The sequence below is a fragment of the Rhinatrema bivittatum genome, chromosome 1 (genome assembly GCF_901001135.1).
Source record: "Rhinatrema bivittatum chromosome 1, aRhiBiv1.1, whole genome shotgun sequence".
Classification (NCBI taxonomy): domain Eukaryota; kingdom Metazoa; phylum Chordata; class Amphibia; order Gymnophiona; family Rhinatrematidae; genus Rhinatrema; species Rhinatrema bivittatum.
This window is the reverse complement of record NC_042615.1, coordinates 779,148,332-779,167,449: the sequence shown is the minus strand read 5'-3', so window position 1 is coordinate 779,167,449 and position 19,118 is coordinate 779,148,332. Positions and strand designations below refer to the sequence as shown.

Genomic DNA, 19,118 nt, shown 5'->3' with positions numbered 1-19,118 from the left:
CTTTTTATAGATACAAAGGAATTGAAGAAACTCTTGAAAACCTGTTTATTTACTCTTGCTTTTGCTGGTACTGAATAATAAGTTCACCTGTCTACTGCTCTTTCCATGAATTCTATTTGGATTGATTTGATTCGTATGTATTGTACTGTTTATTTTGTTTTTCTATTATACTTATTCTTTTTTTGTATTTTTAACAAATTTATGTATGTTTTTTTGTTCCCCACTCCAAACTATTTTGTTGCAGGGGCAGGTTATAAATAATTTTAAACAAAATAATTTATTTATACTCTACAAATGCATCAATGGACAATATAGCAATTGTGCAGGTGACCTTTTTACCCCAGGAGTAAAAAATATAGCAAAGGAAGCACTTTCTTCAACTGAGAAAGCATAGATTTTACCTACTTCAGATGAAGGACTTGTTTATTCAAAGAATGACTATTTTTGGAAGATTTTTCCAGCAGAGGTAGTCCTGGCTTCAGCTTTTTTCCAAGGCTACAGGTGATAGATTTATTTCTTCTTCGCTGGTACCGGTCTGGCCCAGTCTACTTGTTCAGGGTCAGAACTGGGTGTGTGCACTGGAGACTCCCATGCCTCCACGGGAAACACTTACTGTGAAGTAGAAATGACTCTGAACTCTTCCACAGAATCATGCAAGGATTCTTACTTGGGAAACTGGGCTAGAAAAATAATACAGAAGGAGGGCGGAGTGAAACACACACACATATAGATAAATCACAACAAAAGAATGTGTGGCATCAAATATACTGGGCAATAACAATTTAACATAAAAAAATGTACTTTTATTTTACACATGCACACTAGACAATGTGCACGAAATTCAATTCACAGTAAACAGTTGTGTAAATGCGAGGGACCCTGACACGGCCGTGTTTCGCATCAAGCTGCATCAGGGGGACCAGAAGATTCTAAATTTGCATGTTGTATAAAGAACAATGTATTTATTAGCAGCAGAGGCTCCCGCTGGAAAAACAGCTTAATGGTCAGAATAAAAGAGTTATTAGAATTTAATTCTTGGCATGAAGCTCAAAGTGGATCCTGGAAACATCGCGGGGAAAATTGCACTCACTTTGACATTTGAAGTTTCAACATTGCTTATACTTCCAATCTTCAAGATATCAGATTGTTTACAACAATTTCTTCCGTGCTGGTTCTGGCATCTGCGCCCAGTCTGATCATGATTTAAACTTTGTAAATCTCCTGTACACTGGGTTAAGAGACTTGCCGGTCTCTTCACTTACTTACCCCTCATTAGGAGACCCACTCGGTTTATTCTTCTGAATAAAGTTCCTCTTTTGAAACATCGGGTGCCTCGAAGCAATTTTCCCTGCGATGTTTCCAGGATCCACTTTGAGCTTCATGCCAAGAATTAAATTCCAATAACTCTTTTATTCTGACCATTAAGCTGTTTTTCCAGCGGGAGCCTCTGCTGCTAATAAATACATTGTTCTTTATACAACATGCAAATTTAGAATCTTCCGGTCCCCCTGACGCAGCTTGATGCGACACACGGCCGTGTCAGGGTCCCTCGCATTTACACAACTGTTTACTGTGAATTGAATTTCGTGCACATTGTCTAGTGTGCATGTGTAAAATAAAAGTACATTTTTTTGATGTTAAATTGTTATTGTCCAATATATTTGATGCCACACATTCTTTTGTTGTGATAGAAAAATAATAAACATTATTTACACAGTTATGTGGTTCGGTACAGGTGGCTTTATTTATTTATTTAAATTCTGCCTTTCAGGCGCTTCAAAGCAGACTACGTTCAGGTGCCATAGGTATTTCCCTATCCTAAATGAAAAGTACCATTGTAGGGCTAAATATCAACAATGAACCAATTACACTTATGTGTATTTCCCTCTAAATATTACCATGGGTATCTGCATAAAAATATATATATTGTGAAGGAGACCATCATAATCTGATGCGGGCCAGTTTTATGCACTTTTAATCACTGTGAAACAGGTCCTCACATTGCCATTTTTAATCATAGGTCTCAGTCCATGCACCCTTGTATATAATTTAGTTTTTTACTAACACAATAAAAAGCACTTGCAAAAATTCAACAATAAACTTCTCAAAAAAAAAAAAAAAGTCACAGTTGACAAAAAAATTCTAAAACTTCTCAAAGTCCCAACAAGGCTACCATGTTTTGAAACCTTTCTGCTTCAGGGGAACCACTGCAGATGACATTCATGCAACCTCTAATGGCACTTTGACAAGGCTTCCAGGCCAGGGCTGATTCTGCAAACAGACAATGGCAACTTTTAAACACCTAATCACCAATCAGCATGCAGGAGTGAATTGATTGTAGCACTTAAGCTATTACACTCAATCTCTTTATTTAACGTCAAGGGTTGAACAGCTTTGAGTGTAGAAATCCAAATTTGCTCCCTTTGTTTTAAGTCTATCCCCTCCAGGTCACAATGGAAGTATTCTATCAATGACAGCTCATTTCAGATCCACAAACGTGTGTTGTAAAGACAAACAATGTGCAACAATGAGTGCTTGAAGTTTACCCTTATGCGAACAACTTTGATGTTCTGTATACTGGGTTCTGATAGATCGTTTCATCTGGCCAACATAAATATTCAAACATGGGCACTGGATTAGATAGATGACAATATCTAAGTATGAAAACGTTGAGTGCTCTTATATCTAAAACCAGGATTTCCCAAGTAGTGCCAGTCATAGCCAAATTAATATGTAACCCCTGTTCCAGTTTTGGAGCCTAATGGGCAGGGACACACAGGATCCCGGGGACACTTCACCTTTTTTCTTAATCCCACAGGCCTCATTTGGGGGGGAGGAATCAATCCTCTAAGGTCCAAGGTGGTAGGAGGGCTCTCAATTACACTGTTCTAGGGAGGTAACAATTCCTTTTCACCATTAAGGGATGTGAGTGCTAACAAAATACTCTGGAAGCATGAGCTGAGTGTCCAAAATAAATCTTCACTGTATAAGTTCTTAGATGGCTACATTACACAGCAGATCTTGACACTGATGGCTTGAAATCACAGTTGTCTGAATTTTATCTGTGCAAGTGTCTCTCAGTAGTCAGGCCAGGGAAAATACTCATTCTCCAGGGCTTGGAAGAGCAAGGCTTCCCAGGTGAGCAGAGTTATCCTAGTTGGGTGGAAAAAATTCCCCTCCAAATCGCGGATTGACAAAAATAGTAAATCTTGTCTGAGCAAACTCCTAAGATGTACCTCTTCTTTTCAGGGTGAAGACTCCAAATGGGGGTCATTCAAGTGTAATGAAAGGTCTTAATTTCTGTCTCCAGATGATCCATAGGATCTTCTAGCAGGAAAAGGCTAAGCAGCAAAGAACAGCAGCTCTTCTGGTTCTCTCTCTTCAGGGTAGGAAGGTTGGTAACAAACTTTCCCCCAAAATTCAAGGCAAAACTCTTCACAAAAATGGCAGAAATCTGGAACACTTCTGCAGTGAGACATCTCTGTTGCATCCACTATGTGTGAGATGGAGAGCAGCAGAAACTTCCCTACTTCCTGATCTTAACCTAACCCAGGAACTCCCCGAAATCCTCTAGGCCAGGGGTATCAGGGCTCTCACAGACAACATTTTCAAAATATGATTCCCCAAAATCCTGCAAAACAACCCCTGAGGCTAGCACCAGTAAGCAGTTGCCTCCTTCCTAGTTAGTGCAGGATTCCAGGCTTTGGGGCCTAGAAAACCAAAAAAGGGAACAAACAACAATTTAGGAAACACTCCTACACCTCTGACTTCCAAGTCAAAAGCCACACCTAGTTATGATGCAAGCTGCTTTTATACTAGCAGGGGGGCAGGCCATTCCAGCAACCTCAGTGAAGGAGCTGTTCCAAAATGGTGCACCCCTCCCTCTGCTATCTATCGCTATCCTAGCTCAAAAAGATTTGGGTCCTGTAGTGAGGATCCCAAAGGATCATCACACATGCCACATTTTCAATAAATGAAATGTCCCAGTTGCTCCTGTGCTTTTTGTCTGTTCATCAGATCAGAGTGGACCACATGATCCCTGATATATGCTACTACAGAGAATTCAGAAAAAGTTGAATGCAGAGATAACGCATGCCAATGCCTTTTTATCGACCTTGACATTTCAATTGCTGTGTTAGAATAGGGCAGCAGGCATACCAACTCAAACTTCGACGTCTTCCTAGAAGATTGTAGAAGGCTCTGTCTCTCTGCATACCAGGCTTTTAGAAATGCATTCCTAATTACAGATTTAGGATAACCCCACTGTAAAACACACTCACTCAAGTCTTGTGCTTGTCTATAAAATCAGAAAGTTCAGAGCATAGCCTGCGTAAATGGAAAACTTGGATCAATGGAAGCCCTGCTTTAAAAGCCAGAGGGTGACAGCTCTCAAACACAAGCAAATTATTCTGCTCCGTTAGTTTGCAATATATTGAAGTACCAATACCTGACTGAGTTTTAAAAATCCAGATGTCCAAAAAGACAGTGTGTTCTTTATAATATTGCATGGTAAACTTTAAAGAAGACTCTAATGTATTTAGCCATTCAAAAAATTCTTGTAACTTCTCATCTGTAAATGTCCACAACAAAAATATGTCATCAATATTTCTTCTCCACATGAAAATATATATGCTGTAATGTGCAGAATATATCCATTTTTCTTTAAACCTAACCATGTACAAGTTTTACACATTTGGCGAAGCACTGATAGTAAAATTGCTGATGAAAGCAAAAAAAAAATTATTATGCGGAATCATTTCAGCTAATTCCATAATAAAAGACATGGGTATCCTTTGTGGTTATGACATAGTGGATACAGTGCCGGCTACTAGGGGTGTGCATTCATTTGCAACGTATTGGCAATCCGCAATGTATATGCCATATTCGTTGTATTCGTGGTGGTCACGAAACGTATGGCGAACCTCCACGAATACAACGTATTACTAACGAATAAACCCCCACCCTCCTGACCTCCCCAAGACTTGCCAAAAGTCCCTGGTGGTCCAGCAGGTGTCCTGGAGCGATCTCCTGCACTCGGGCCGTCGGCTGCCAGTATTCAAAATGGCGCCGATAGCTTTTGCCCTTACTATGTCACGGGGCTACCGGTGCCATTGGCCGGCCCCTGTGACATAGTAAGGGCAAAGGCTATCGGCGCCATTTTGAATACTGGCAGCCGACGGCCCGAGTGCAGGATATGGCTCCAGGACCCCCGCTGGACCACCAGGGACTTTTGGCAAGTCTTGGAGGGGATCAGGAGTGGTCCAGCGGGGGTCCTGGAGCGATCTCCTGCACTTGGGCCGTCGGCTGCCAGTATTCAAAATGGCGCCGATAGCCTTTGCCAATAGCTTTTGCTCTTAGTATGTCACAGGGGCTACCGGTGCCATTGGTCGGCCCCTGTCACATGGTGGGAGCACAAGATGGTGCCGGCCATCCATTGCTCCTACCATGTGACAGGGGCCGACCAATGGCACCGGTAGCCCCTGTGACATAGTAAGGGCAAAGGCTATCGGCGCCATTTTGAAAACCAGCAGTCGACAACCCGAGTGCAGGAGATCGCTCCAGGACCCCCGCTGGACCACCAGGGACTTTTGGCAAGTCTTGGGGGGGTCAGGAGGGTGGGGGTTTATTCGTTCGTGATACGTTGTATTCGTGGGGGTTTGCCATATGTTTTGTGACCCCCACGAATACAACGAATATGGCATATAAGTTGCGGATTGCCAATACGTTGCAAACGAATGCACACCCCTAGTAGCCGGCACTTTATCCACTATTTCACAATCCACTTAAATTTGATCATACAATCTGAACATGTGAGAAGTGTCCTGCAAATAAGATCTTGAAAACATAACTACTGGTTGCAAAAATTTAGCAATAAAGCACATAAAACTGGCCCGCATCAGTATATCACAATCTCCTTCACAATATATATTTTATATGCAAATATTTGGTAATATTTAGAAGGATGCGCACATAGATGTGGTTGAATTAGTGCTGGGGCTTACAATCTAAGGATTTGAAAACTGGCTTCCCTGGTTTGCAGCCCAGTGCTTTAACAATTAGGCTACTCCTTCAGTCCTATGGTACTGGTGTGACCAGACACCATAGGCAGGGAGGAAGATGGAGACAAATTATATCCTAGCTAGGAAGCCCTTACAGTCCCACCCTCTCCCATACAGGGCCAGTGACACAGACGGGAAATGTTAACAAGGCTGTATGGTCTGGAGGATGACTTTTGCTATCAGTCCTCCAACACCATTTCTCGATTGCTGAATGGTCAATTAAATAACTGAAAATATGGTTAAAGGTTATAGTTTTGTAACTGTATTTTTTTTTGGGGGGGGGGTTAATTGTTATAAAGGGGTGGTTAAGTTTCATAGCTGTTGTTGGGGAAGGGTTAATTGGATTGTATAACGATACTCAGAAGTTAATAAAGGGTTTGTCCAGGTAACTTTTCAAGTTACACTTACAAACCCGAGATTTAAAAATTTTCTCCCCCTACCCTAGTAAATATCGCCTTGGTAGCTCTTACCCGGACAAAATTTAGTCAGCATTGAGGGCATTCTGGGGATGGGGTGGGCTAACATTTGCTGCTGAGGATTCATAGTCAGCGCTACCGGTCTAAAATTAGCCGGCTAAGTCTGGTTGGAAAACTAACTGTCCTAAAGTTATCCAGGTATGTTCTGCCGAATATCCAAGGTGACTTTCCTCTGAGCATCGCCCTCTAAACGACCCCAAGGGCGAGAATGTTGCGTTTACGTAATATGAGTTAGTGTCGGCAGTTTCATGCAGCAGTAGTGGAACTGCTACTACTTCGTCCCGATCGGCCGCTGGAAACCGGTGACACTGCGACTCTCAATCAATCAGTCAGGTTTATTTCTTACTCACTTTTCCATAAATGTGCACAAAGTGAGAAACTTATGCTTAAAGTGGATCGTTTTCAAATAGCCGGCGCAGAGGTAAAGCCTGCCTGGGCATTACTGAGCAGATTCAAAGCGAACGCTCGTGCATAAGTTTGCTTTGAAAAGTCTTGGGTCACTGGCCAGGTTATGTTTGCCCTGGCCTTCAGATCCTCCTCCTCCTTGGAGGCGTTGCTGATAGTGTCTATGGAATGACAGTGCACCCCCATTCTGCAGTTCCTTTGCTGTTCCAGCGGCTTTCTCCTGTGTTTCTGGACTGCCCCGCCACGTCTCTCCAGGTCCCCTCTTTCACCCTTAATTGGTTTAAAGTGTTATCACGTATATACTGCTTTATTTGATTTTTCAGTCAGAGATCTTAAATTGAGGGAGGTAAGTGCTACCACTTACCTCCTTCCCAGTAGGGATCTTAAATTTGCATCAGTTGCTTTTTGCAGCTTTTCCTTTCATAGTTTTCCTCTTCCTTCCAGGTTTTTGGTTTGCCCTCTTCATTTAAATATAGGGTTTGTGGCTTAACAATAGCACAGCACTATCTTCTTTTTATCTTCAGGGGTAGGTGTCTCTTCCTCACAATTTTTTCAATAGCTTCTGCGGTCCGCCTTCTGCTACACTGGGTCCACACACAAACTAACTATAGTACCGCAAGTGTTATCTTCATGTGAAGGGTCTGCACTGTGACTGCCGCCATCATTAGCCCTCATGCTGAAGCTAAGGGTGGGCACCATTTTATTCTGGGCAATGTGTAGTTATTAAACCTTTTTCTTTCTCTTTCCATTCATACTTCAAGAAAAATGTACTCTATTCTCGCTCCCTCAGAAATGCACAATTGTTAATCACTGACTTTGCTTTATTGAGTGTGTGAGTGCGGGACTATATGAGTCATGGGTTTGTGTACGAGGGGGTGTATGTGTTTGTGTAGGGTGGACATGGATGTGGGCATGGCTGGCAGGTTTGGAGTGAGTGTGTGGTGTAGAAATATTTGGTGGGGGTAGAAATGTGTAGGTTGTGGGTTTGCGTGCAAGTATGTGGGTGGTGGATGTGTAGGGGGTGCTGCTATGTGGGAGGATTAGGAGAAAATAAGTGGCGATATGTAGGTGGGGGTATAATGTGTGCATGTGAGTGAGTGGGAGGACATTGAGGAGATGCATTTGTGTGTGTGTGAGGATATAGAATTGTATAGATATGGGGATGTAGGAATATATGATGTGTGTGTGTCTGGTGTGGAGATGGAGAAGTTTGTGTGTGTGTGTGTGTGTGTGTGTGTGTGGTGGAGGATAGGAGTAGGGGTGTGGATGAGGGGAGTATGGTTATGTGGGGTGTAGTTTTGTTAGGACTGAGGGGAGATGTAGGTGGGATATGGGGGCTGATTATATGTTGAGGGAGGGGCAGTGTTCCCCATCAAAAGCAATGATGATTTTTTGTTTTGGGAGACTCGTTTCTCTGGAAATCCTGACCTCATATTTCTGGTTTTCATTTTCTTCCTGCATGCCAAATTTGGTGAAGTTCCCTTTTTGGGACAGTTATTGTGCCTATGGACGGATGGATGGACGGACATCAATCCCTTTTATATAATTCTTTCCAACATTCTATTTATTGGAAAGCATAAAAAGAGGCAGAGTTAGGTCAGGGGAAGGAAAGTGCACAAAGAGATTTAATTGTGCATCTTTTAAGAGACCTCACAATACAATGTAAATATTTAATCCTTAACTGCTCAGTTATCATGCTCTAATTCTTTCCCCAGTTATTTCAACCTTGTTGTAATGTAACTTTATGACCTCTTTGCACTTGTTAATGTTCCGTTCTTTCGTTTCACTCCCCCTTGTTATCTGTAAACCAGCATGATGTGATTTTTTAATCACGAATGCCGGTATAGAAAACCTCTAAATAGAATAAATAAATAAATAAATAAATAAATACTGTTGTACCTGCATTGTACTCCCGGAACTGCAAGCTCTGCAAGGAGAGTCATTATCGCCCTCTGCAGGATACTTAGGAACAGGAGATGCAAGCGAGCTGAGAAAGCGGTGTGTTGATACTCGGAGGTGTCTTGGGGGTCCAGCTGTTGTAATATTAGTTTTCCTTTAAAAATAGTTTGCAGAGATTTCCAACACAAAAATAATAAATAGGCAGATTTGTGATCACTTTCCTCTAGAAAGGAACCTACCAGTGATTATTTTATCCTGCATTACTGGATTACTTTAGTACCAAAAAACAATCAGAACTTCCTGTACTGGAAACAGAAACACTTCAGCACCGTAAATTCCAAGAGTCTCTCAGGCACCCATTCAGTCTAGAGCAGTGGTTCTCAACCTTTTTTCTGTCGGGACATATCTGATAGATGGCTCTCACAGGCTAAATATGAATGTACACTTTGCATCCACAGGAACCCTCAGCAATGGGTATCAAGCAGAACTAGACAGTCCTCGTACAAATCGACCATACAAAAAAAGATATTCTGGTGTAATCTCAATAACAGCAACACAAACTCCCTCTACTACCAGGTGCAATAGCCCTACTTATAAAAGGACAGCAGTTCACCCATCAGTGCATGTCCTATTGAGAAAACACAACAAATAAGCGGGCCGATATAGTACAGTGCACTCTGACGGAGTGCATTGTTAACCCGCCATTGGACGCGCGTTTTCGATGCGCTAATGTTACCCCTTATTCAGTAAGAGGCCAAAAACGCATGTCCAACCCCCCCCCGAACCTAATAGCGCCCGCAACATGCAAATGCATGTTGATGGCCCTTTTAGGTATTCCCGCGCGATTCAGAAATTAGTGCTTACCCAAAGATAGGCACTAATTTCATCGGGCACCGGGAAAGGGCACAGAAAAGCAGTAAAATCTGCTTTTCTGTGCACCCTCCGACTTAATATCATGGCGATATTAAGTCGGAGGTCCCAAAAGTTTCCAAAAGTAAAAAAAAAAAATAAAAATAAAAATTTGAAGTCGGCCCACAGCTGTCAGGTCGAAAACCGGACGCTCAATTTTGCCGGCATCCGGTTTCCGAGCCCGTGGCTGTCAGCAGGCTCGAGAACCGACGCCGGCAAAATTGAGCGTCGACTGTCAAACCCACTGACAGCCGCCGCTCCGGTCCAAAAGGAGGCACTAGGGACGCGCTAGTGTCCCTAGCGCCTCCTTTTGCCTGTTTTTACCGCCGGGCCTCATTTGAATAGAGAATCGCGCGCACAGGAGAGTGGCCTGTGCGCCCGCCGCGCTCTCCCGCGGACTTTACTGTGAGGTATTTTACTAGCCTACATGCTAGTTAAATGCCTCATCTCGTTCATTCACACAAAATAGACCTTCCTCCACCAATTTGGTGTCTCCTTCTTTCTTTCCTAATCTTTGCTTGATGGAGATGGGAGGGTTATTAGATAGAATGTGTCTACCATTCAAAATAAAAAAAAATTTGCCATGCTTTTAGAGATAGAAACATAATGGCAAAAAACGACCATAAGGCCCATTTGGTCTCCTCGTCCACCCAATTAATTTAGCTTTATAATTCCCATCTCTTCCTTAGAGATCCTCTATGCTTATCCTATGCTTTCTTGAATTCAGATAATGTTTTTATCTCCAGCACCTCCACTGTGAGGCTGTTCCATACATCCATCACCCTCTCTGTAAAGAAAATTTCCTAAGATTACTCCTGAGTCTACCCCCTTTCACCCTCATCCCATGACCCCTCAATTCTAGAGCCTCTTTTCCATGTAAAGAGATCCACCTCCTGCTCACTGATACCTTGGAGGTATTTAAATGCCTCTATCATATTTCCGCTAACTCGTCTTTCCTAGAGTCTAGAGTATACATGTTTAGATCTTTAAGTCTATCCCCATGTGCTTTAGAATGAAGAGCACTCTATGGGCCGACGTGATCCTGTTTATATCCTTTTGAAGGTGCAAGCTGTGTGCATTGACAACTTGCTTATGGTCATCAAGGAGCCCAGATGCTGTATCAGTTGTGTAAGCCATACAAATTTTATTTTTCTACCCTTTTGGTATAAATGTTTTTATCCTCCAGTTCTCTCTCTTTTGTGCACTCTCTGTCCTAGGCAGCAGGCCCTAGCAGCCAGTAGGGCTAGAAGGAAATAGAGTAATTTAATAGAATACATCAGATCATGAGCAAGTGGCCCATCCATTCTGCTCAGTTGCCTTCTTTCTGATTTTAAATAACCTGGAAGGTATGGAAGACGTAAGGAGATCTAGTGTCCCGTGAGGAATGGTTTAGAGTAGTGTTTCCCAACCCTTTCCTGGAGGCACATCTCTCCAGTCAGGTGTTCAGGACTGCCACAATGAATATGCATGAGATAGATTTGCATGTAATGGAAAACCAGTGTATGCATACACCGGGATATTACGGATATCCTAAAAACCCAACTGGTTAGGTGTGCCTCCAGGAGAGGGTTGGGAAACACTGATCTAGAGTCTGGAAGTTAAGGTTTAATACTAAAAAATGCAGGGTCAATCATTTGGATTGCAAAAACCCAGGGGAGCAGCAAGGTATATGGAATGAAATTCTGTGAAGTTCTGCACAAAATAGGAGTGGGTTCTTGAGGTAATTATATCTAATGATCTTAGGTGGCTACAGCGTGAATGAATAGGGAGAAGAATAGCCAGCAGAAAAATGGAGCAGTTTAAGTCTTTGGTGAGACCTTACATGGAGTACTGTGTACAATTTTGGAGACCGCAACTTCAGAACGAAATAAACAATAGAGTCAGTCCAGAGGACAAATAGGGTGGTGGAAGCATGGAATAGGTGGATGTAGTGGAGACAAAGACAATAGAGGACTTCAGGAGAGTGTAGGACAAGCACAGAGTACATCAGAGAAAGGAAGGGTCTATATTCTATGTTTCTGTGTTTCTAAGTCTGCGCGGGAGGGCATTGAGGCCTGCGGTGTATCTGGAAGAATCGGGAGCCACAGGGAAGAAATGGTGAAACAAATACAACTTCCCATTAGTGTTGTTGTTGCCAGGAACATTAGGGAGGTGAGTGAGAGGGGTGGGGGAGTGATTGAAGCGAGGAGAGGAGAGAGTGTGGTGGGAGAGAGGAGCGGGAAGGGAGGGGGCAAGAAAAGAGAGGAGGAGAATGGTGGAAGAGGGGAGACAGGGAGAGGAGAAAGGGGAAGGCAGTGGGTAGATTTCCCGGGGATGTGGTACGGTTGCCAACTTCAATCTGCCATACCATAGTCCTATCAAACCTGCTATTTCTCCTCCCCACCCAGTAGATGCTGCTCATCAAACTCCAAGGGGCCAGCTGCTGCCAGCCTTCTCAGTGATTTCAAATGTGCTGTGTGGCCCTTCTCTTGTAAAGTTTTGGGGCCTCGAGTATAACCAAACACCTTGTCAGTTTATTGCTTGCTTATAATCTCTGTTGTGACACAAGCAGCAGCTCCTCAGCTTTGTCTTGGCCTGATACCAAGATATTGAATCACCATCTATCCTGCGTCTGTGTTTTCTCAGAAATAAAGGTTAAAAAAAAAAAACCCCAAAAAATATTTAAGGTGATACATTCTTATTGCACTAAATACATTTCTTGACTAGCTTTAGGGAGCTAATACTCTTCCTTAGGTCAGAATAGGGCAAGTTCAAAGCCTTATGCAGGGATTGTGCAGGTAAAATCAGCATACAAATGCATATGTAACCTCTGTGCGCAGGAAGTGAATTTTCAGAAGGGCAATAGGTCATGTGTACTGATGCTGCCACTTGGAAAAGTTTGCACATACAAAGAGGGCTTTTTAAGGGCATTCCAGCACAGGGTTTGGAGGTACATGCACATTTATATATATTATAAATGGAGTAAATACATACATCATCAAACTTGCGTGCATGCTTTTATACCTGTTAATCAAATCATGGAACATAAGAACAAAAGATTTGCTATACTGGGTCAGAACAAATGTCCATCAAGCTCAGCATCCAGTCTCTGATAATCACCTATCCAGCTCACAAATATCCATCAGGATCCCAAAGTATAGGTTGAATCCTTCTGGCTCATAATCAGAGACACGTAATGGTTTCCCCTAGTCTACAAGATTAACAGTGGCTGATGGACCTTTCCTCCGGGAACTTGTCCAAATAATTTTTAAACCAAGCTACGCTAACTGCTTGCACCACATCCTCTAGCAACAAATTCCACAGTTTAATTGTATGCTCAGTGAAAATAATACTTTCTCCAGTTTGTTTTAAATGTGCTACACTTTAGCTTCATGGGGTGTCCCCTAGTCCCTATTGGAAAAGTTAAATAATAGTTTCCTATTTACACATTTTACACCAATTATAATTTTAAAGATCTCTATCATATCTCCTTTCAGCCGTCTCTTCTCCAAGCTAAGAATCCTAACCTCTTTAGTCTTTCCTTATAGGGGAGCCATTCATATTGCTTCTCTTTTGTCTGTAGCTTATGACTGGGGGATTTTGGAGCAAGTGGCGAAAGTGTGGGTGAACTACTGGAGAGTGTGGGTCAACTGCTGGAAATCTCGGTGAACTGGTGCTTGGAAGTACACACACAAATATTTTCATAAGCCAGATATGCACATACATTAGCTAACTTTATAAAATGCCTCCCTCCGCACATAAACCGAAGGTTCTCATACACATGCTGCAATTATTTAATGTGTAAAATACAGGCAAGTCCTATTATAAAATAGGTGTTCCAACTGTGCACACATACTGAAACACAGGCATGTACTTTTGGGGCGGTGATACTGCACAGTTTGTAAAACAAAGGCCTAACTTTAGGGGCACCTATGGACCCATGCATGTGCTGAGTAATGCTCACCACTGAAAACTCCCTCAGAATGAGCAAAAGATGACATTTGCCAGGAAATACCTCTATATTGCAAATGCTAGCTTGGCTCTTGTGACCCAGCATCGCCAGAAGTTTTAGCTTCATCTGAAAGCTAAGTCTAATTCTCCTGACTGTAGGGAAGGTGTGTTCCTTCCTAGGTACACGTTTAGCGCTGTTAAACCTCAGCCATTTCTAGTGGCATTATTCAGTAACATTAAGGGGTAAAACCTATTGCCAAAGTTGATTTATACTTATATATATTTTTTTTTCCATCTTTCAGGGTTATCTTTCAGAAGGATTAGTGACAAAATGGTATCGATCTCCACGTCTCCTCCTTTCACCCAACAACTATACGAAAGCAATTGATATGTGGGCTGCGGGTTGCATCCTAGCAGAAATGCTAACGGGAAGGATGCTGTTTGCTGGTAGGTTTGCCTTTTCTCCTTCCTACTTTTCACTCTCCAGGATAACAAATTAGGGAAACACCTGATTTTCACTGAAAGAGAGGTCCCGCACATGGTGAAGTAACAGAGGTGCCACCCCTAATGTGCGGAAGCGGTCAGCATGGTTCCCTGCGAGAGCAGGATGTGGCGCCTTTACGTTCCATGTTCCTTGGGGGTCCTCCAGGGTGCTAAAGGTTTGAGTTCAGAGGAATGAACTGAGAGCCAAATTTAAATGTTAGTGCCTGCGAAGCATATACTGAGCCAGTATGATGTATTAAGGGTTTTCTTCCTTTGGGCCTGATTTATCAAGATCTTGTTTCTTTTAGATACTGAATAAGAGAAAATGTTTAGGGAATCTGGTCTAGTGTGGGTCTATGGGGAAAAATCGTTAGTGAGAAAACTGCATTTTCCTGAATGTTCCTGCCTTGGACTTCTGGCTCTTGAAAAGATAAGAATTTGCTAAAATCATTCTTTTTATGTTTGGTTCAAAAAACATTACTGTCTTGTTTTCTTACTCTGTATCTCCACATTTCACTGCTGGAAATTGACTCTTTGTATATTGATGTAACATATATGATGAGAGCAAAATTTTACTCATAAATACACTGTGGTTGGCAAATATGTTTTTTTAGTAAGAATTTAATATAAATAATCCACAGATATCAAGAATAATACATTCCATATGTTGTGGGTTTGGGCTGCAGCAAGGGTGTGGTGAACACTACCTCCAAGGGTGGCACAGGAGGGCAAGGCTGGAGCTAAGTGTGGGTGGCCCGGTGAAGCTGGGACAGGAACAAGGGCAGACTGTGCTGGAGCTCAGGGATGGCGTGAAGCTGGACTGGTGCTCTGGAGCGAGGTGCAGGCTGGGATAGAACTCAGGAGCGAAGTGCAGGCAGGACCGGAGCTCAAACACTGCAACTCTTGCAGAGGCATCTTTTGCAGTTACAGGACATCTTCCAAACCCCCCCAATAATAGTGACATCTAGAGGGAGTAACCTATGAGATAAGTTAGTATATGCACACTCTCCTATCGCCAAAGGGGCAGAAACACCAAGACACCATAAATGTGGTCAGTGTCCACATTGTACAAATTGTATAGAGGGGGAGGTTTGGGTGTCAAAGTATAAAGTATTTCGGAAGTTCAAAACAAATTGCGATTCGGCATATGTGGTATATGCCATCATCTGCCCTTGCCCAATGGTGTATATAGGCAGAACAACCCGCAGCATGAGAACGCGGTTAAATGAACACAAATCTCGGTTGTTTACAAGTTCATCATCAATTCAGTCATCTGCAGTGGACCAAGTTAAGGAGTCTCCACGGGGAGGTGACCGCTTAAATATATTAAACCACTGGGAATCGTTTTGGATTTTCACTTTAAAAACCCAGACGCCGCAAGGCTTAAATGAAGAGCTGGATTGGAACGCATTGGTTTGATACATGGAGCCGGCGGGATATGACGTAAGGTGTGATTGGTAGGTTTTCAATGAAGGGGGTGCAGCATATAATCACATCAGCTGTTATAGTGCAATTTGAGAGCGTTTTGTGAGAAGAGACAGGAATCCTTACAAATTTCACTTCGAGACGGCGAAACAAGGGAAGCATGATGACTTGAAAAAGTTAAAAAGTCCGGCTTCAAAAAAGAACGGTCTGAAAAACTAAGCACCACGGCTTGAAAAAGTTATAAAGAACAGCTTTAAAAAGAACGGCCTGAAAAAGCGACAGCAATCGTCTATGCAACGACTACTGACATGTAAATCCGACAGTTAAATACACTATGGGGTAGATTTTTAAACAGCGCGATTTGGCCTACTTTTGCTTGCGCATCAGACTCAAGCAAAAGTACGCTGGATTTTAGTAGATACGCGCGGAGCCGCGCGTATCTGCTAAAAACCTGGATCGGCGCGCGCAAGGCTATTGATTTTGTATAGCCGGCGCGTGCCGAGCCGCGCAGCCTACCCCCGTTCCCTCCAAGGCCGCTCCGAAATTGGAGCGGCCTTGGAGGGAATCCTCTAACGCCCTCCCCTCACCTTCCCCTCCCTTCCTCTTCCTAACCCACCCCCCCGGCCCTGTCTACACCCCCACCCCTTACCTTTCTCCGGGGATTTACGCCTCCCGGAGGGAGAAGTAAATCTCCGCACGCGAGCGGGCCTCCTGCGCGCCGGGCCGCGACCTGGGGGCGGGTACGGAGGGCGCAGCCACGCCCCCAGACCGCCCCGGGCCGTAGCCACGCCCCCGTACCCGCCCCCAAAACGCTGCCGACACGCCCCCGAAACGCCGCGACGACCGGGCCCGCCCCCCGACATGCCCCCGACACGCCCCCCTCCGAAAACCCCGGGACTTACGCGAGTCCCGGGGTCTGCGCGCGCCGGTAGGCCTCTTTGAATGTAGGCATACCGGCGCGCAGGGCCCTGCTCGCCTAAATCCGCCCGGTTTTGGGCGGATTTAGGCGAGCAGGGCTCTGAAAATCCGCCCCTATATATATATCCCCTGAGGAAAGACCCTTTTTCGGGTCTGAAACAAGGCCTTGTCAGGTGGACAACGACAGCCATTAAGATAAGTTGGTTTCTCCTTTCTTCTATATTTCATCTGTGAGCACAGTTCTTATGCCGGAGGAAGTTGACCTGTTATTTGTAATAATTGGTTTTCGCTGTCATACATGCAATAAGATTTCCCTGTAAATCAGTCAGCTAATTTTTAGCCATCAAGAGGACAATTCACTTGGGAAGCAGTTATAAAAAACATTTTAAATCACATTGGCACACGTTTCAGAAATTAAAAATATTTAGGACGGAGGTGGATCGTTAATGAATAGAAATTGGTACATTACACGGTGGTAATGACATTGAAAAACTTATGAAACGTTCCATCCTCTCCTTAAAAAATTTTTTTGGTGTTTTGGATTACATCACAGTTTTTTTTTTTAAAAGTTATGTGAAATATTATATAAAATGGAAATATTTTTTCCCATAGTGAGTAACAAATAAAGACACAATATAAACTTATATATGGGATATTTTTGGAGTTGGGATTGATTGATCTATTAATATCCTAGCAAAAAAATCTTTTTGGTGCATAGTATTTTGACAAATTAGAAGATAGCATCTGTTAGAAAAGTGAAAAATTAAGGAGAATAATTTAAGATTTGGGATGGGATGTTTGCTATCTACAAAGAGTTAGATCCCTATAGGACATATAGTAGTGAGAATTAACGTCAGTTACCAACGGCAAATAGCACCCCATTAAGAAATCTATAGTGTTGGAGTAATATTAATATGGAAGTATGATTTTAGGGTAGGTTTGTGAAGATGACTGGTTGTTTGCTAATGATGGCCACATGCATGTATGGAAGTGAGAGGTTGGGGAAGTTTTCTTGAATTTGGTGTGGTGTACCTGCATGATTTAGATACTTTTGAAATGTCAAGACATATGTGGTATAAGGATATATGAAATGTATTTTTTATTTTTGTGGATTATTTATATTAAGTTCTTATTTAAAAAAACATATTTGCCAATAACATTGAATTTAGGAGTAAACTCTGCTCTCATCATATATGTTACATTGATAGGAACATTTGAGATGAGTTAATCAGACCTATGTTGCACTATTTCTCTTTGAATAATGCCCACGCTGTACCTGCGCTGTTCCACAACCTGTGTACTTTTGCCCGCATTGAGGCAGAGGCATTCTGTTGGCAGGGTTAGGTGGGGGAAGAAAAGAATGTGCATAGTTTTAGATTTTCAGAACTACGCGTCCAGTCTTGTTCGGGAAAAAAAAGCATCTGTGGGAAAAAGCAGGTGCAGACCTCCGTGGGAACTGTGTTGGCAAAGTAAAAATGGTTTTGAAAATCATTGCAAAGTTGGCAGGTAAAAAGTACCCCTGGATTTTGCAGCCATGAAAATTGCGCTCCTGGGGAAATCCTTGTATTTCTTGGAATGCCTCCCACCTAGCACTGCTGGCTCTTATAAAGAAAATAAAAATGCACTCAAATCACTTTTTTCCTGTTAGGATCACAGAAGATATATACGAGCCACAATGGAGGGATAGGAATAAAGGGAGATGCAGTAAGTGAAGGCGGGGGAGGGGGGGGGGGAGAGATATAGTAACTTAGCGGTCAATATTCCAGAAGCCTCCAGCGGATAGGATATCCGGCTAGGTTTAGCCCTGTTACCTAGAGGTGAATTTTCAGCTGAATGCAAACATTCTATTTGCTTTTTTTGATTTCTGCCACTCACTGAGCAGAGGATTTCCATATATCGTCCGCAAGGACTCCAAGATCTTTTTCCTGCGTGGTGACTCCCCCAAAGAAATCCCAGTATTGGGTACCTGTAGTTGGGATTATTTTTTCCAGTATTCATCATTTTGTGTTTTTCCACGTTAAATTTCATCCACTGTTCAGATGCCCAGTTTCCTAGTCTCACAAGGTCCTCTGTAGTTTATCCCTATATGCTGTTGAATAATTGTGTGTCACCTGAAATGTGATCACCTCTCTTGTTCCCTTTTCCAGATCATTTATGAATAAGTTAACAGCACAGGTCCCAGTACTGTCCCTGTGCTACTCCACTAATGACCTTTCTCCATTTGGAAAACTGATCATTTAGTCCTCCATGGGTTTTCTGTCTTTTAACCAGTTACATCGTCACATTTCTTGTGACTGTAAATCGTTTCTGCAGCAGTGTTCTGAAAAGGATGAAATCATTTTGATGAGACTGCTGGAAGCCCCTAATAAAGGCATTACAGTAGTCAGTCTGATTCAAAACAAGGGCATGGACCAATTATTTGAGATCTTGCTTATCCAAGAAGGATCTTAAGCAGGGAGTATAACAAAGAAAGTAAAAACACATTTGAATTAGGGAAGCTATTTGTCTGATCATGGTAAGTTTATCAACAGTTCTAATACCCAAAGTCGTGACCCCATCTTTGAGCGCAATACATTCCCCAATGATGACTGTAGCTCCATCTGTACAGAGTTCT

At 42.8% G+C, this 19,118-nt stretch overlaps 1 protein-coding gene across 2 annotated transcripts in view; it reads left to right on the top strand.

The window, feature by feature from the left end:
* MAPK4 (mitogen-activated protein kinase 4) overlaps nt 1–19,118 on the top strand; it is a 291,734-nt gene that overhangs the window by 213,549 nt on the left and 59,067 nt on the right. For both annotated transcript variants that reach the window (XM_029580075.1, XM_029580068.1), the window contains exon 3: nt 13,981–14,125. In XM_029580075.1, coding sequence (XP_029435935.1) covers nt 13,981–14,125 — 145 coding nt within the window. The remainder of the gene's footprint in view (nt 1–13,980; nt 14,126–19,118) is intronic.